At 40.6% G+C, this 20,096-nt stretch overlaps 1 protein-coding gene across 2 annotated transcripts in view; it reads left to right on the plus strand.

The window, feature by feature from the left end:
* Window positions 1-3,890: 3,890 nt before the first annotated feature.
* The window catches only part of hbs1l (HBS1-like translational GTPase), a 28,570-nt gene continuing 12,364 nt past the window's right edge, over window positions 3,891-20,096 (plus strand). Inside the window, exons 1-5 of one of the 2 annotated variants that reach the window (XM_036549499.1) lie at window positions 3,891-4,055; window positions 4,737-4,802; window positions 5,179-5,316; window positions 6,124-6,321; window positions 7,410-9,150. In XM_036549499.1, the coding sequence (XP_036405392.1) occupies window positions 4,013-4,055; window positions 4,737-4,802; window positions 5,179-5,316; window positions 6,124-6,321; window positions 7,410-8,788 (1,824 nt within the window). In that variant the 5' untranslated portion in view covers window positions 3,891-4,012 and the 3' untranslated portion in view covers window positions 8,789-9,150. Of the gene's footprint in view, window positions 4,056-4,736; window positions 4,803-5,178; window positions 5,317-6,123; window positions 6,322-7,409; window positions 9,151-20,096 lie in introns of those variants that run through there. The other variant, XM_036549498.1, reaches the window with a different exon arrangement.

Below are 20,096 nucleotides of genomic sequence, written 5' to 3' on the forward strand. Positions count from 1 at the left end.
GAATGTGCGCCTACTCTGTCGAGGTACAGTTGGCTGGGCGGGGCTAAACGTGGCCAAAGCATGCTCTGTGTAAATAGGCTTGAAAAAAATAATGCACAGAGGAGGGATGCTTGAAATGAAATTAAAAGGGAAAGGACAAATTTTGTGCTTAATTTAACCTACTTTCATCTACTAGTTACAGTATGTTGGAGACCATTCTCCGATCTTGCAGTGTTTAAACTTTGTGATTTTATTCTTTCGGTTTTGTCATTATTGCATACTTAATGCATATTTTCAAATGATTAAAAGTATTTAGCTCACTAAACAATTTATCAACTTTCTGAATTTTGTCATCACTTGTGTGATGACAAAACCATAAACCGTTAAATGTTACTCATGCTTTAGGTACAATGCTAGAATTATGTAAAGCCCTTAGTATCAATGGACCTTGTTGGTGAAGCATCTATCTAGCTACTGACTTAAATACGCACTCCATTCAAAAATGCTGACATTATTCAAAATAGAAAATCCTTCATTCTGAAAATGAAGTACAGTAGGTAAGAGGTCATTTTGCTGGAACATATCATAACAAGACAGCAGAACAACTTGCTGTCTTCAAATACATCCAAACAACATGTTATGGTTCAGGGATAGCTGACAGAAGCCACTGATAATATGGGTGTAGATTCTGACAGTAGGGTAGGTACTAAGGCTGGCAGTAAGGTACATTGAGAGGTTATGACTTGATGAATTCACTTTATTTCACCTGTATGACCTGTAGTGGTTAACACCTTTCAAAATGTACACAAAAATACAGGAAATGAAAACATTGCGGGTGCAGTCATTGCCCTTAACTTTGGTAACCCCCAGAGGTGAATCCCAGGGCACACAAATGTTTATCACTGCTGGTGACATCACTTTTGTTTCTGTACAACAATCCCATATGTTTCTTTACCCCTCCAGTTTTTTGACAAATGTGACTGCCAAATGCAATAAGTATTTTTACAATTATATTTTTAAGGGACTTTTCAAAATATTTAATTGCAGGGGTCAACACACCTCTGCATAAAAAATGGAGAATGGCTGTCAGTAGGCTTGGATAACATTTCCCCTGAGTCTGCCACCCAAGCCACCACGATGAATCATCTTCATTTTGTTTAATTTTTTTCTTTTATTTCTTTTATTTCTTTTTTTTCCTTTTTAGGTATGCTGGTGTAACCATTCACAACGGAAATAGTGACGTCACTCACCATACTTGGCCTTCATGTTTGGATTCACCAGAGGTCCTGACCTTTACTGTCAGGGTGAACCTGCATATTTGCATCAAGCACAGTATGTGCAGTATTGCAGATAATTTTTGTAGGAAAATACATGTTTATTTTCAACTCAAATCATTTATTGGGTCTCACAAACAGAAAAAATGAACACAACAAGCTTTTTAAACTCGTATGGCTTCACTTTCCAGTGGGAGGACAAGGGTACCTCTAAATTTTATCAAGACGATGAGATACTGTGGCATGGATGGATGTATTGAGCTTGTTTGTGTAAAGCAAATGAAAGCTTAACAGATGTCTTTTGTGAGGCGTTTCCTCTGTCAGTAGAGGGTTGGTTGTGGTCTATTGGAGTTTCATGGCCATCTGCAGTGTTGTAAGGCATTGTACAACCTCTGATAGTTCTGGAAGTATGTAATGAGAGCAGGCTTTTGTTTGTCCATCAGTTTTTAACAGTTACTTACGTAAGCATGCTGATTTCTCTGAGGATCATAACATTGAAATGCTGGGGGAGCACAGATGGTCAAGATCTTTCCTGTGGCTAAAATACATATGACAGCATATAATTCCATACAACAAATTACATACTAAGAATATATTTTAGAGATTTTTTTAAATCTTGAAAGTATGTAAATTCCTGCCGTTTTGGCATATTGCAATACATTTCTGCTTTTCATTTCATCAGTGTATTTTAAATATGTTTTCAATATATTCTTGTGCTGACCAACATATTAATCAATATATTACAATATATTTCATTTTCTAATGGGATATCCTTTAATGTGACTTTTGTTGCATTTACAATGATGTTGTACAAGTTGAATGGATACACTTCTGTTCTTTTGTGCTGTGCTGTTCTGCTAAATGAATGCAATGTATTGTAATGCAACATACAATAATCAGGTACAGAACAGTGTTGGTCTTTTAACTAGCTTCAAACCTACCCCCACACTGCAAGTACTGTGGTTTGGTTTGGCAAGTGGCTTGACACACCAAATGTGATTTACAATATGATAAAAACAAATTCATTAAAACTCATTGATTTGCTTATGCCACTGCTGTTGCATCAGTGTGAAGGTCCTTTCTTTATGTAGATGAATACTTTTAACGTGACACAAACGACCCATTCCACAGGGCATACAAAAACTGCTTTGCTGTGAAGCAGACAAGGCTGTCACTACATCAGTATTCGGCAAAGTCAGACAGGAAATGTCTACCAGTGATAAAGCTGCTCATCCCCTTCAGTCAATATGTTTGAGAAGAGAACTCTGAATCAATGGATCAGTTTTCTCAGAAGAGCATGCGCCTTCTCCCTCTGTCCATTCAGTCATTAAGTGCAGGTGTAATGACCATGAGATCCAGTATGCAAACTTTGCACAACTGACTGAGTCCATCCTAGGACATCAGACACATCTACACAATGAGCCCCACGACATTGACGTTTGTGTCATAAAACAAAGACTGAGGTATAGAGTGAATATTATTATTCATCATTTGCTTAACAGACCTCCATTTTTATGATAACAAGCTTACATTTTTACATATTATCCATTTGTACTGCTGAGTTTTCACTAAAGCAATTCAGGTGCAATATGTTGATGTTACTATTCAGACCAAATGTTACAACACCAATAGGCCATCTGACAGTCTAACTTACAACACTCTAGTCCTTAAGCGTACACCTGCAAATGCCCTTCCAAGAAACCATATTAACATAGGTTTCAGACTTTGCATTCCAAGTTCAGCTCCCCAGCCCTTATGTCACATTCCAGCAGATATACAATAGACATTTTTGTTCAGTGTGAACAGGCATTGTACAACAAAGTGGGTGAGGTCTTGTAACATCTGAAGCAATTCCAGAATTCCATGGGAACTGGAATGGCATACGGGGTATGGGAGGTCACGACTCTCTCTAAAAACTGAAAATATCAGGTGTGAGCAGAACCTTTTTGCTCATCTAGTTCAGTCATTTTGTGTAAATATCATAAGCAACTGTTATTGTCCAGAATGAATTTATTTATAGAATTTATTAGTATTATACATATTGTATTTTCCATGCAAGAAGCACATTCCAATAGGAGTTAAGGGAATAGACTTGTAGACCAGAAGGCTGTATGTTAAAATCCCAGATGGTAGGTTTTTCTGTTATCCTTGAGGGAATTACTTAACTTGTACTACATTAAAAAAAATAATTATTCACTTGTATCAATAGATCATACATAAAATGCAATTTATGTAAAACACCCTGGATGAGAGCAAATGATGAAATAAATGATGATAATTAAAGATCACGTTAGGTAAATTAAATGTTACGCCATATGACAGAAGTTGGTAGGCAGTTTATGAAATGACACCAGTCATGGCAATTTAATATGCGTTATCCATGCCAGTGTTCCAAATTCGCTTCTAGGTGCTCTTGCATTGCATGAAAGCATTGCCGCCCCGTGTTGCAAGTACTGCTATGAACGAAGCTGTGCACGAATGTGACATTTAGCGACATTTAGCACCTGATTGCAATTTGGTGTGCCTGTTACACGTTAGTCACATATGCTGAACCCACACAGTCGGAATTTTCAGCACAGAGTACACGCTTCGCACATGTGCTCTCGCTGAGAATGCGCAGTGACGTACAGCGTGGTCGGGAATGGAAACAAAACATGGCGGCCGGAGAGTGAGACGAACATTACGTTAGATGCTAACAACCACAAACTCTCTGATTGTCCAAAATCACCTCATAAAGGGGCAAAAGGAAATATTTCAAAATGTCTCGACACAGAAATGTCCGGGGTTATAACTACGACGAAGGTAGATGCTCTAAATTGATTGTGTACATGTTTTAAATTCAAGGCCTGCTAGCCCGTTGGCTATCCTATCTCGCTTGTCTAAATTACTCTGAAAAGAACTGCTGTCGTGTACTTTTCACTAACGTTACCTGTTTACATCTGTGGCACAGGCCAGGCAATTGTATATTAGCCGGTTAGCTAGCTACACTCAGCATAAGACAGCAGACTAGCCAGATAGCTACCTAAACATCATTGTAAAATGTAGCCCTGTTGTTTTAGCTAAATCTTTGCATCATAACCTATGAATTCTCAATTAGCCAACATTAGATGATCAGAAAAGTCAAAACAAGCTAGCCTGTTAGCGAGCGAACAAGCATGCAAGTGCCATAACATACCCTAACATAATGTTTGTTAGCTTTAAAGTTTCTAGCTGGCTGATCTGATGATTCTTTAGAGAAATCTGGCCCACACCTGTTCTTTAACACATAGCCTGCTAGCTAGGATAAACGAAAATAGACTTAAAAATGTTATTTGTGTGTTGGCTGAAAGCTATCTTGGCTAACTTGCATTCATCCAAAGCAAGGTAGACATCGGCTTTAATGATTCTGTCTTGCACCAAAAATGGTAAAATACCGGTTGTGACTTAGTTTGTAGCCTTTGTATAGTAAGCTGCGGGTGACCTAATGCATATTTGTACAAACAGACTTTGAAGATGACGACATATATGGACAGTCTGTGGATGATGACTACTGTATTTCACCAGCTACAGGTTTGTACACCTACATCTGTGGTACCTAGCCCAACTGACTATAGTTAATGACTCTGATGTTAAGACAGTTCATAACAAAAAATATATATGAATTTGGTAGCAAATTACGTGCTTTTTTAATGATTGTGTGATGTTTATGAGTTGTCAGTTGTAGTGTTTCCATCCTTTTGTGGGAAGATGGTAATGATTGTTCTAACCAATCAGCAATTACTTCAGTACTTCAATAACCCAGACAGTAGTTGTTCAGGAGAAGATTCTTTCTGAGGGTGTCCTGGTTGGGATGTGGTGTGTAGCTACCTCCTATACTGCAGAGGAAAGGAGAGTGTTAAGTGAATGAATTTGAATATGTCAGTCAGTTGATGCGCTCATTTTGCAGCTGCCCAGTTCATTTACTCCCGCCATGAGAAGCAGGCAGCCTTTGCAGAGCCCCTGGAGGAAGAAGAGTATGAGGCGGAGGAAGAGATGCCCATGTCCCCCACCAGCAGCCATCAGAACCTCGATCCCCTCGACCAGGGTACTGGTGGTGACTGAGCCACATGCACAGCTATTATAAAAGGCATTTAATGTCAGGAAAAGCCCTAAATTGCTAGGTGCTTTTGGGATGGCATTCAAGTGTTGGACTGTTTAATGCACTTTCCAGAGTCTTCTCAAATAAAGGTCTTTACAGGCCCAAACAAATACACCTGGCCCAGACCTGAACTGAACAGGACATGTCAGAAAGGAGATGGGTACATACATACCTTCTTAAATAATCCAAAGTTGGTAGACAAAGGACTGTTTATCAGAAATAGTTGAAAGAATCTTTAATGGTTAAAGCAAACAACTGTTCATCAAACTATGTGAAAAGAACCTTTTGAGGTAAAAACAAATGGCGATTTATCAAAAACAGTGGGAAAGAAGATTTGAAATAAAAAAAAAAAAAAATTGTAGTCTACTGAACATGCCCTTAGGCCAACAAAGGAAGTTACGCAACGTGGAAGACGGCAATGTTCGAGAAATGAACAAAAAGAAGTCCCAGTTTCAGCCAAATTGAAATTACTGTAAATAGATTTTCAGGCCTCAGAGTGAAATTTGGGTGTTTTCTGCTGTTTGTATATATGTGGCAATTGTCACACTGTTTTTGGCACTCAACACAGGGCTTTCGAATGAATGATTTTCTTAAGTTGAAAGAAACGTGAATTATCACTGCAATAACATCAGTTACAAGCAATAAAAGTGATGACCTCATTGGAAAAATAATGTGATAGATTGTAAGTTTATCGAACAGAGCACATCAGATGCAGTGTATACGAAGAACATGTATTTTGTGCGTACTTTTCAGGGAGGCTGTACTCATGTTTGGACCAGATGCGCGCGGTGCTCGGAGACTCCATCCCGGACTCCGTTCTGACGAGAGCGGCCCTGGAGGCTGGCTTTGACCCGCAGAAGGCGCTGGACTCTGTGCTCTCTGACGACAGCAAGACGGCACCTGCTACGAGAAACCAGCAGGAAGAGTCCACTGCTACAAGAAGTGACAAAGGTACGCACATGTTTGGCCTACAGGCTGTTCTTCACTCCAGGTTTCATTGTATGAGAGTGGGCAACTGGCCATGACACATCTACAGGGTAGTCTGACATATGAATGGTTGTGCGTTGCATGGAAATTTAAATGAAAGAAAAGAATGAACAGGAGTCCCAGGACTGGCAAGTTGCAGATTAACGGTAACTCCATCAACAAATGAAGGTTCAGCACTCTCTGCTCCATAAGATAACCTGTCTTTAGATTTGTGTGGAAAATACACCATTAAAGACACGTAACATTTTCAGTTGAGCGCTTGTGACCTTTTTGTCTGTCTCAGCCTGTTTGTGTGTTGTACATTTCCGCACAGTACTCATTCATCTGTGAGCAGGTCATTGTAACCATTGGCCCCATTGGTGCATTTGGCTCTTGCAGAAGCATGTATGCAGTGTGACCTGTTTAACTTTTATATGACAAAGGGATATTGCATCTGTATTTGTATTTATTGATCTTTGAAGAACTGACATCAACCACCAACTTTCCACCAAAAAAAGGTCAACGTCCTGCATCATAATTCTTTTCAACTTATGCGAACTATTTGCTATTAGCTGGAATCTTTGGTTGGCAGAAGCTGTTTGGCTTTTATTGATTTTAAATGTAAAATGATTATACAGGTTAAGTATGGGATTTTATCTCCTTTATGGTGTTCCTTAATTAGTTATACCCTCTGGTTTTATTAAATTTTAGTACTGATGCCTACTGGTGCAGTCATTTTGAATATTTGATCGTATTAAAACCAGGGAGTTTTTGTATTAGTCAAGCACATCTCCGTAGGTGGCCCTTTAGTGAAGGTTGACAAATGGCCTCCTAGTGTATCCAGCTGAATGCTTTTCTCGGGTTTTTTTTCTGAGAGCCAGCTTTGGTTAAGAGGGGTGGGTGGGAAGGGACTGTATCCAGTTTCGATGCCTGTCTTTATTTGTTAGTTGTTTTTGTTGACAAAAATGTAATGAAATGCCTTCCCCCCCCTCTTCCTGCCATGATCCTCCACGCTGTTGCTTGTGGTCGTCCGTGTGGACCTGTGATGACATTTTTGGCTATTGTAAGGTAAGGAGCCTTATTTTCCTCATCAGTTGTCAACTCACAGGCACCTTTGAAAACTGCTGCAGATTCATTTGGCTCTTTGAATCTCTGCGACCTCTTGGCTCAGCCAGACTTAAAGCCGAGCAGCACTCATCTTTGTCAAAGCCTTAACACACAGCTCGGTGACAAAATAGGGTTGCATTCCCAGAGTCTGTCCATGAACGGTTCACTTAGAGAGACAAACGCTGCGGGACAGCACACGTCTCTGGCCAGTGCAAATGCTGCGATGACAGCAGGCAACAACTTAATGAAAAGCAGTCTGGCCCAGCTAATGGCTGAACATGAGCAGAACACTCAGACGGGCGGAGCTATAGGGAGTCATGTGACAGTCTCTGGGCGAGAACCAGGAAGCAAGCCATATGAAATAGTGAATAGTCCATCCCTGGGTCTTTCTTCCTCACCTGTGCCCTGTAGCCTCAAAAGCAGTTTTTCCCTCAGTGGTTTAGCATCTGGAAACTCATCTCTTCCCAGCTCCAGTCCCCTCTTGTATTCTCTGGGTAGTTTAACACTGGCAGATCTTCAGGCACCTGGTGAGAATTCCAAGCCATTGCTTGGCCTCAAGAGCAGTCCGATAGATGTTCACAGTGGAAGCAGTGACCACAAGGGGAGCCCTTCCCTCGCTGAACTGATTCAGGAGCACAAAAACAGTAGCCCTGTCCTATACAGCTCCCTACCTGGCATCCATAGCCAGCCACTGCAGACCAAATCACCAGCTCCACCAGCAGGGTTGCCATCGTTGTCTGCATTAGCCTCTGAGCATGAGGTCAAGACGGGTCTTCTGTCAAAGTCAGGGTGTCCGTTATCTTCTCTGATGGCAGAAAACAAGCAGAGCCACGAGGAGAAAAAGGTGTCTCTGTGTGACCTCATTGCCGCTACTTCTGAAAACCAGCCTCAGCCTTCAGTGGCCAGCAGTAAGAGCACGCGGCCCAAGGTGCAGCTTCCACCAAACCCAGATCTGAGTGTGGATTTAAGCACGCTTATCCAACAGCCATCCGTTGGTGCCACGACAGCCGTCTCACCGGGCAGGTTGAGCCATCGTGACACGAGGCGGTCTCCGAGCAAATCTCGGTCAGTCTCTCACAGGGCGTGCTTTCAGCAAGGCCACATACCGTCTGTGTTTGCCCGACCCTCTGTGTTTGCTCTGACTCTGTCTGTGCGGTTACCAAGCAAAAGCTTCAGGAAGCGAAGCGCTTGTACCTATGGGGCATTTTTATACAGCAAACAGATGCAACTGGTTAGAGCAAAGGAGCAAGGACCTCTGTTTAACATAACACCATTTGACTTCCGTACGCCCTCTCCCGATGACATTGTAAAAGCTAATCAGAAGAAGGCGTTTACGCGTGAATAGCAAAGGTGCTTGCTTGTCGGTCGGTTGGGCAGCATGCATTTTTAGACACAACCCACAAAATTCTAAAAATTTGTATTTTTTCATTACTGCAACAGTGTTCAAAATTCCTTTTAACAGTTTCCGCGCCATTTTTGTATCCAACAAAGTCTTATGGCTTTTTAACAGAGTTGTGTTGTAATTTACTTCTTTGTTGAATCCCAGGGAAAACACTCTTTTCAAAATTTTCACTTTTTTTCCTAAAAGGTTTCCTGAGCACTTGTCTCGTACATTAGTGATTTTTAAAATGCCCAGTTTTACACCTGTATATCAGAATATATGACCGTCAACTGACCGTAAAAGCCAGCATAATACAGTAGTTCTTAAACAGCCTGATTACTTGTAATGAACATGACAGCTATTTACACAGAATTGTTTCACAGTAAACTTTTCAGTTTGTATTGTTGGATTTAACAAAACCTCTACTTTCTAAAGAAAATGAACTACTGATGGCTAGTTTTTATACTGTACTTTTTTTTCCGCTTTGCACTCATCATTGTTTAAGATCATGGTTTTGCTTTCAAGAAATGAATTGCTATTGCTTTTCTCCGTCCTGGCTTTGTGGTTCACACCTATGGCACATAGTACGTCATTACCCATCAGGCCAGAAAAGCATCAGTGTCCACATATGCAAGAAGAAGTGCTTCTCTGACCGTAACCATGAAGTGACTTGCCAATACTGCGTGGGGCCAGTTGTTCAGAATTACTCATCTGTTAAATCTTGAGCCAAAGGAGAAAGTTGGTGTTAAACCAGCTGGGGTAGCTTTGGAATAGCGTGACGTGTATCTGCCACAAGTTCCAGTGAAACCCTCAATTCTGCTGTAGATGAACTGATATATATCACGGGTTTATGAAAATAAGATGGAAAATGCCTTCTTTAGAGAGAGAAAGTGAACCACAGTTCACAGAGTTGAGAAGAAAGGGGACACACTTTGCAGGTGCACAGACTCTGGAAATTATGAGCAGTTGGTGCACTCTTTTGGTTTACCACCATCAGAGGCTGGTATTTAAGTTCAGGGACACCTGGAGATTTTCCCATATATAAACGCCAAACCAAACGCCCTGTCTCTCTCTCTCTCAAACACACACACACACACACACACTTTCTCACATACACACTCAGTGTCAGTCACACTTACGTGTACTCTCAGATACGCTAACATGGCATTTTGTTAAACATTAATGTTCATATTTTAACCCTGTTTTCGTGTCCGTATTCTAACTTTGTTGCATTGACTTATGAATTTGTCTCTGATGAAAACATGTTATAAGTGCATAAACTTTAAAGCATTTTTAGGTGATCTTCATAACTGAGGTGCTTTTCATAAGGATAGTTTTTGTTATGTTGCATTCCTGAATTAATTTTGTAGTGAATATTAAATGTAAAAAAATTTTTTTTTAAAGAAAAGTTAGAAATGTACAGGTATTTTTGATGAATGTTTTTTGTATGCAGTGCATCAGTGGCTTGCTGTAAGAGAGCTTTGTGTAAATATTGAAATAAAGTTTGCGATTTGATCTGTTTACTAAGCACATGCATTAAGTGTCCAGGTGTGTCCTGCCCCCTCCTGTAAGGTGCAGTGGTAAAGAGCGTGAATCTCTACATAGCATAATGTGCAAAGCGGGCATTTAGTATTATCGCTATGGCGATTCCTCCTTAATTTTGATTAACAAATTCAGGCATAACATGTCATTGATTCTTGCATGTGAGTTTTCCACCATATGCATGGCTATCTACAATCGTCTAAAAAACCCACAGTCATTAACAATAAGGTGCCATAGTTTTTCGGTTGAACCTTCTGTACTTCCTGTAGATGCAGGAACAAAGGAAGAGGATTTATTTTATTTTTTCCTGCATCACAGAGAGTGCCGTAGAACTTGCCATCATTATAATCGGGCTCTAATGGAAATGTTCGGGGGCTTTTAGGAATTGCATATATACTCCCGTAGAGAGATGCATTGCCTTAATGCAGCAGAAATTTCTGAACTTTTTCCTCCAAATATTTCACAATTGATCCGCCTTGAGTTTTTGTCTTAAGAAGTTCCCTGCAGCAGATTTAGATATTATGCCTTCTTTCTTTTCTACTTGTATTCTTTTGAATAGTTGCAACTGTGAAAGCCATCCATCATGCTGAAAAACATCAGACTGATTTTGAGGTTACAGGAAGTTGCGAGGTACTTTACTTGGCTGCCAGTACCTTTCCTGCCTACTTGAGCACAAAAGAGGGAACTTCAGTGCTGCTCTCTGTCAGATCCCTTGACTTGTTTTACAGGTCCACAACATCGCTAGCTTTATTGAATCTGTGCTCAGTAGAGAAATGTGTGGGCTATTGCAGGAAGTGGTGCATTGAAAATGTCAGCTTTGCAGTGTTCACTATACCACCGATCACTTTTCTTTTTTTTTTTTTTTTGTTTTTTTTTTTTTTAGCACCACCTACGTAGGAAAAAATGATCCTCTCTCTGGGCCCAAGTGGTGGTATTTTTTATGTTATGGTTTGTTATTCCATTGCATTACATTTTAGTCTTAAGCATACTGTACTGTACTTGTGTTGTATGATGCTCTAAACTGCTGCTCTAAACTAGAGTGTAGTGAATGGAGTGCGATTTTTGGGATTTCAGTTGCCGAATTATCCTAGAAAAAAAATGACCCCTCAGAAAATCTCCACAGCTAGCCCTTTTCCTACCAGGGGTCATTTAGTGGTGCAGTCTGTACATACTGTTTTACGCTCAGGTCAGCTGTTCTGCAGCTAACAGAACCTCATGATGGTGCAGAACAAGAACCACTATTAGCCCTAAGATTAGAAGACACTTCTCTTGGGAAATGCCCTCAGTACATATTCCTTTTGACTAAGCCCACACAATCTACTGTATTTTGCATACATTCTGGATCTCAAGCTCATGTTGCACAAACGTTCACCAAATTTGAATAATTCAAAGCTTTGCTGTGATAAACTTTCTCTTACAGCGTATGCCATTCTAAGGTTGGGTGAGTGTCTGTGGGCAACAGCACACTCAAACGTAGAGGCACTTCACAGGCGCTGGGAAAGAAGGTACGGTGTATGCTCCCAAGTGTTTTGACGGTCTTCAAAAGGATCATTTTTCCACTGTAGAGGTCTTTGCTTGTTCAGAAGAAGTGATCCTTTCATGTTCATTAAAAACTTGGGAGCATTCAGTGGTGTGTCGGTACTCATTGACTTATTTCTGTTTGTCCGTTCCATGGTTACGAGGTTTGCAGGAGTGCGGATGCTTTTGCTCTTGGTTTGTTTTGAGGGGATTTTTCGGACCTGAATTCGTTTATCCCACTGAGTTCAGTTTGTTCAGCGTTTTTCAAACTCGGGTTTACTCCAGAAAGACAAAACTCAAATTTGCTTGAACAAAGTGGTCTTGGGGCCTTTTCACACCACTTGGGGCACAGTTCTCCGGAAATTTCTCTGGTGTGAAAGCAGTCCACTCTATTTACAGGAAGTGAAACAACTGTTGATGATGTGGAATCTACTTTTAGCATTCACTTTTTCAGCCTTTCCTAGTGCTGATGCTACACAAGTGTCATGTAATCATGGTTTTAATGCACTGCATTTCATTTTCACACTAAATGTAAGCTCACTTTGGTGATGTCTTTGTATGGTGCTAGTTGACAATGAGCATCTGAGAGAGTGCATCCATCATCAGAGGCTGACTTCTCTGATGCCTGTGACGTCTCCTCTCCTAAAGAAGCGTGTTCACTGCATGTAGTGAATTCGTTTAGGTGAGATCAAAAAAAGAAGGAAGGTAAAATATGTGCGAGTGATTCTCCGCGATTGTGTACACTGTATATCCCGCAGTTTTTGTAACAAGTAGAATAGTTGCATGGGCCATTGTATGGATATGTTAACATTAGCGGTGTGTAATGAAACAAAACATCACATGAGTCTGCAAATTCCTGGCTCACTGGTAATGTGTCCTAGTATTAGACTGGACCATGGGGTAGAGTGATGGCCCTAGCAGTTTGCCTTGCAGTGACCTCTTACACATACAATACAACAGAAATACTTCTCAGCTTTTTTGAAAATCTGAGAGGAAAAATTGTAAATTGGAGTCAGAATGAGGATTTGCACGAGTTGTAGGAAGATTGAAACTGGCCATCAGAGAAGGCTAATCCTGTTATGGATTTGTACAACAGCACAGCACACAGAAAAAAATGCTATAGGAGGTCCTTAACTCCTATCCAAAGCATATACATTGTGGGACTGTGAATGTCCAACAGCTTGGCTTTACGCAGAATAGTCAGCATGTAGACACCTTGGTTGCCTACAGAAGTGAAATTGTAATTTGGGGTGGGGAAATGCAGAAACTTCACTGACCCACCGCTGTACTGCTTTTCCTGTCATTTGCTCATGTAAAACAGCATTGACTAATATCAGCAGTAATAAAGGAATTGGGCTCATAATCAGAAGGTTGTGGGTTTGATTCACAGGTGTAGTGCTGCTGCTATTTTATTGTAAGGGCACTTACCCTCATTCTCATCTTTCATTCCACTGTATATAAATCCATAGCATGTTCAAAGGTAAGCTTTTTAAGTTAGCCTGGAGATGGGGCATCGGTCAAGCAAATGAAGTACTGTTGATAACTTCACTTCAGATTCATTTCGTGGGAAAACAAGTGTTCTGTTTTCACTACGTTTGACATACTGAAAAACATTCATTGCATACTGAACCAGACCTTGCAAAAGAAGTCAACATGGTAATGACGTGGTAGGCTGTTTCCCTCTCTTTTTATTGATATGACAAAAAATTTTGGATGACTCATGTAATAAGAGGGGAAGTTGATACACTGTGTAATTTAGCATTTGGTGTTCGCAATACAAACTGAACTGTTTTTCCCCCATTACCAAAAGCCAGATATTTGCAAAACATGAGCCTCTGCAGACACAGTAATAATAAGAATGTAATAATGGGAGTGAGAGCGGAGTGGATGTGAGGAACAAAAGTAAATATTTCTCAAAAAAGGATGCCCTTGTTTGGTGCAGTCCTGGTCTTTTTCTTTTCCCTCTTGCTGTAGGCAACGTAAATAGCGCTTTATCATAAAGATGAAAAAGGATCAGCCTCACAGTTGAAAAACAATGCTTTTATGGATTTCTTTTCCTACTTTTCTCAATGAACCATTGGAGAAATTACTTGTCTATTCAATACGATTGAGAAGGTTGGTTATTGAGAGAGAGGGGGGGGGGGAACCCTGACTTTTAGCTTTTGGAGAAAGCTAACAAACAGTGGCACAAACTTCCAAAGCTCTCAAGAATGCAGTCTTCTTGAGGAGCATCTAGCAGAACACAAAAGTGCATTTGTAAGTAAATATTCTTAGATCTGCGGTCTACTTTATCAGTAATCAGTAATTTGTACTTGCTCTCATTTGTTTTGCACTCTTTCTTGTCATCCATGTACTTTTTCGAAGAATACTTACAGACACGCGTAATATTTCCTAATGTAGTGTTCAGGATGGTAGTGTGGATTTCGGTACCTGAAAATTATTTTATGCTGAGGAGTCAAATGCAGTAGTGAAGCGGCGACTTAAACCCAGTGTCGTATTGTAGTGCTGTGCCATAGAAGAATATCATAGCATGAGTTTTGTCAGAAATGGTGTGCAGTGGCTTTTTTTTTTTTGATGATGAGATCGCAGTCACCCTTTTGCACTCGGCACAATCTCAGCATCTTTGCACCTGTTACTTGTAAAGACCCTCAAAGTTCAACCAAGAAAGCTTGACAGGTCACGTTCACCTCTTAGTTCATTGCACCCCCCAGCTTGCAGCAAGATCTTTGTCCTCCTTGGAACAGATGGAAGCGTAAACTGCTCTGTGCAAAGTCTGTTATGCTGTTGGTCACAGTTGAAAATGAAGTGTAAGAAAGTGTAGTTTTTATTATTTTAACCTGTTTTGGAAAATGTAAGGTAAAAAAGATACTGCTGTTGGGTTTGGTGTGTGTGTGTGTAGTGTGTGTGTGTAGTGTGTGTGTGTGTGTGTGTGTGTGTAACATGCTGCTACCTAATTGATTTGCAAGGACACATTAAGGACATGAATATGATGCATTAAACTCATGCCCATTATTACTACAATTTGTGTGGGGGAATTCCCCTAAAAAAATATTGAAACTGCTGGTGAACAGCCTGTATTCAAATACTGTATTGGAACGGATAAAGCACTCCGCAAATCCTGATGCCTTGCTCTGCTTATTTCAAGAACAGAAAGTTTTAGTGTTGTAGCGTGCCTTATCCTAGAATCCTGAAATTCGATACCATACTGTCTCTAGTGGAATGTCTGCTTGACAGCAGCGCCCTCTAATGACATCAATTCCTCAGGAAACAGACTTTTAAAAATTGTGGGATGTTTGGGGCGTCTTTGTTGGTAAATGAAGTTAATCCCTTATTAAAAACATTTGTATCTGAGGCTTTTTGACAGCAGTTTTCTTATGAGAGCTTGTGTTTGTGGAATCGTGAATTGTTACAGAAATTGTAGATAATTGTTTAAAGCTTTTCGTTTACATCCAGATAAGTCAGGACAAAGGGATTCCCTCCCTCTCAGTGTTAGCTGGTGATAATGCGGTCCACTGTCTGTCTTCACTGATAGATGTGCTGTGTCTTACCATTAATACCAAGCTGTCCGAGATAAAGCAACCGAATTCTGCGTTTGATATTTTGAAAAACAAAGTCGGCGCCTCTGGGCGTTTCGTCCAGAGTGAGTAGCAGTAAGAACCTTTTTTTTTTTTTTTTCCCCCTCCCATAAACCACACCTCCAGGACTCTTGTTTTCAAACCTGCACTTAAAGGATTAACCTGCTGCAGGATTTTCCTGGTAGTTGATTTGCATGTCCTGTTCAGTGCTGGATCGGTTCTCACAGTCTCCCTTCCAGAGTTCATGACTTGTGTTTCTTGCAAACTGCTGCGGACCCGGTTCTCACCAAGGGGCTGGCCTGATCCGGGGAACGAAAAGCAAACTGTAGGCACTGAAGAGGGAGTAGTCTGGGAACAGGATGTCGAGGAGGACGCTGTAAAGATGCCACACTCGCAGCCCCAGTACATGTGCTCTCCACTGTGCAGAGATCAGTTTTTGTATCATTGTCCTCAGTCCATGCTGAATGATGTAGATTACACAAATAATGCAAGGTGGTATCATTACTTGCCAAAGGTGGTGACGTGAAAGACCATTGACAAATATTATTTGTTGTTATAATTTGTAAGACTCCTGTATCGAGAGTCTTTTATAGTATGTTAGAAGGTAAAGTGCAGAATAAAAATAAATTAGCAGTTGTAATGTCAAGTGATAAAATATGTAGGTAAAACTACTGAAATATCCTCAAATTTTTCAATTTTAGCACCACATAGTTGCACTTTTAAATTCTCCGCAATTAACTGCCAAATACTGCTATTAACTGCAAGCCAAGTAGTGTATTAAAACCGTAATTAAGTTACTTTCAGGAGTGAGTCATGTTATAGGTATATGAGAACCAGAAGGTTATAGGTTTGAATCTAGGCTTGTGAATTGCTTCAGTGAGAAAGCGGTAAAAATGGATTATATTTATGTAAGCCATGTGCATTGTCTTAGATAAGGGAGTCTGTGAAGAAAATGAATAATAAAATGTATAACTCAGTTGGAGACATTATTTATTTATATTTATATATATTTATATTTATAACATAATCATGTTTAGTTCTGTTGAGGACATGGTTTTAGAAACATTTTAAGTCCATTTTTTTTAATGATCTTTCTAAGGATATGAGAGGGTGTAAGAGTGTGGTGCGAGCCGGTCCTCTTGTAGCTGTGTATGCTATGGCAGCTGTGGTGCGGTGTTTTCGTGGACCATTCGTCCATCCCATTTGCCTGTTGGAGATCAGCTCATGATGATGCGCTCATAAGCAGCAAGACAATTACGCTGAGGTTTTCCTATAAGAACAGTGTCTGTTCTGTTTCATTTTACAGTCATTGGTAAGTAATTGCAAGCAATTTATTAGAATTCATTTGAATTCATTGCAGATTGTACATCTGTGCAGTGCAGTTTATAATTAGGTAAGTGATACTGGCCAAGATATTGAGGTGTATGAGGAGAAGAACACTCATGCAAACCCCCCTTGTTGTAATTTCAGATGCTCTGCATCATCTAGATGTTTCTTGCAGAAGTGCAATATCAATATTCTGATATTTTGAAAAATTCTTTTTTCAGAAAAGTAAGTTGTTTTCTTCTCCTAATAGGAATATGGACCCCTTTTATATTCCATGTACACAAACGTAGCTTATTACTTGCCATACCGTCTAACTCAACACTCTATGCAGATACATAGCTTACTGAAAACATTAAACTTAAACTGCATGACACAATATATACAGTTACTGAGCCGAAAAAAGTGTGAACTAGAACTATTATACAAAAAAACAAAAACCTAGAAGCAAAAATGTTAAGGGGGTTGTTCCCACCACTTAACCTGCAGGGGACTTCAGACCTATTCCACACCGAGGCTGCAAGCCTTGGAGATCTCTCCACACAAACCTCATTCCAAAAACAAAACAGACAAGTCAGTAAAAAATTAATGAGGCTGCACTCTGCTCTTCCCTGGCGCTCAAACATAGAATGAACAAAAACTCCGCCTTGCTCATGGTGGCTATAACTCACCGCACAGACAAAATATATGTATATATATGTATCACAACTCACAGTCAGAACATAAGCAGGAGTACTCACACAACATGTGTATTAATCAAATATCAAATCAGCAAACGCCCAATCAAATCCTCGACATGTCACTCAGAAGCAGTGCCTCCACCTTCCTGTTCCAGCGAACGGACAAGGGAAGTGGCTTCTTTCGGAGTGCCGAATCTCCTCTGCTTTCCATCCACTGTCGCCTTTAAAGTTGCCGGGTATAGTAGCGCATAGTCCATTTTCATTTTCCTCAGCCGTGCCTTTATGTCATCAAAAGCCTTGCGACTCCGGGCCACCTCAGCCAAATAATCGTTAAAGAAGGAGATCCTGGGCCCCTTGTGTGCGGGATCATCCTGGTTAGACTGGTGAGATCCGAGCTGACGAGCTGCCTCCATTAAACGCTGCTTGTCTGTGAAGTTATGGAATTTCATTATCAACGATGATTGGGGTCGGGTTTTGGTGCTAAGGACCGGCAGGCCCGGTCAAGCTTCAGTCGCACTGCCTTTGTATTCATTTGGAGGTAATCAGGGATCCATTTTTCAAAGAATGTCACTGGATCAGAACCTTCTGAGCCCTTGGGTAAGCCAACTACTTGTATGTTGCACCTGCAACCTTGGTTGTCGAGATCGTCAATGTGCTCTAGCATGTCATGCACTTGTTTCTCAAGAAATGCTATCCTAGCTTCCGAGGACGTAGCCACAGCCTCCACATCAGCAATTAGTTTCTCCGTTTCTCCCACTCAGATGGTGACCGCTTGCAATTGTGAGATTCCTTAATGGAACCTGTTCCTTAATGGCTTCCAGAACAGTGGCAACCTTGGTGTCGATGACTTTAGTAAGGTTGTCAGTTATCCTCTCCAGGGCTTGAACAATACTTGCCTCCATGGAACCGGAGTTAGCATCCATGCTGGACGTCTCAGGCGTAGCATTTAGCTCTCCCTCATCCTCGGCGTTGACGGGGATTTTCTTTGACGACGTTTTCATGTCTCTGGGCATACATGTTGTCCGAAGCTTTCAGAAAATAACTGTCAAGGCTCATGTTAAAGCACCACCCGTTCAAAATTCCGCACTTTTACCATACAGACATGGAAAATAAAAACATAAACTGATAAATGCGACCGGAGCTCACTCATCTGTTGTGTTTACTCTATGACGCCATCTTGTCCGCCCTTAAAAGGAAGATCTAAAGTAGCACTAGTGCACAAAACACTTGGACATGTGTGTTGCTTAATAGTGCTGCAGCTAGACAACAAATTAATGGGGTAGGATGAGTTGCACTGCATCCTCTTTGGGTGAGCAGTTCCTGATTGAAAGCTGTCAGTAATGGGGGGTGGCGGTGTTCTTGCATATTAGGAGGACGAGAGATGACAGTTGTGGTTATCGCAGTGTGGACAAAATGGAGAGTGAGCTGTAACTCAGATGGCTTGAGGTTCTAACCACTGCCCTTGCATTGCTTTATTTCGAAAATGCAAGTCTTGTTTTCTCAAGGTGTGGTGCATCAACGAGGAAGCATCAACCGTGAAAATGATTGAACCTCAGCAATCTGGGGTGTTTGAGGTCTGTTTATCTCATTGTGGAATGGGTTACTATAAGCAGAAAGTATAGGGCGTATGAAAGTACAGAATGAATGAGTTGGCCTGAATGTTTCATAATCCAATATGTTCCACACATTTATTCTTCATGAATAGCTGTCTGGCTATGTAATGAACACAATTGACTATCATTCAAGAACAAATTTGTAGTGACCCCCTTATGTATGGCTTTAAAAAGGAAGTAGCCATCAACTAAAGTAATTTTTAATTTTAAATTTATCATTAAAGCATCACTCAAATCATCATTGCTACAAAGAATGTTTCTGTAACTTTGTGTCTGTTCTAGAGCCTCAGGTTTCCCATGTTCATGTTGGGGCTTTAAAAACATCTGGACCTGCAGTGTCAATTAAGTTTAATTGGCTGTTCAGTTGATTGCTCCTGGGACTTTTCATTACAGTTCAATTCATTAATCTTAACCACATCATTTGGATAATTTGCGATCTTACTAATCAAAAGGGCAAGGAATTACGTTGAGGTGCTTTTTTTCTTGAAAAACATACTATCCACACAGTACATTTTTCCTCACAAAGGACATATTGTGCCTTTTCATTGTTTACTTTAACCTAGATCAGTATCTAATTAACAGCTCAATCAGATGTAATTAAGAACTGATTTAGAAAGGAAAGCCAGCATGCAAGTTAGGCCCCCAGGATCAGTGGTGGACAAAGCTGCAGGTGTGAGATGGAGGTGCAGATGGATGAGCTGACAGTGAGCAACACTGTTCTGTGAGAAACTACCTGTGTGAGGCCAACTATGTAGTTGTCCCCTCACAAACATGCGTGCAGAATGCATACACAGCTTGACTGTCTCTCCAGCTGCAGTCCCCTGTTTTACTGTAGTCCTGCTCTACGTTCATTTTTAATGTTTCAAAAGCCAGCTTATCTACGCCTTGCTAGATGCTTACAGGGTGTGGTGCAATCTGCCCATTTTGTTTAATGACATTTAAGCATACTAAAATTACATAAAATATCAGTTTGATCTTCTCACTGACAGCTTGGATGGCGTGCAGGCAAGCGGGGCACGGG

This window comes from Megalops cyprinoides, chromosome 17 (assembly GCF_013368585.1).
Source record: "Megalops cyprinoides isolate fMegCyp1 chromosome 17, fMegCyp1.pri, whole genome shotgun sequence".
In the NCBI taxonomy this organism is placed as follows: Eukaryota; Metazoa; Chordata; class Actinopteri; order Elopiformes; family Megalopidae; genus Megalops; species Megalops cyprinoides.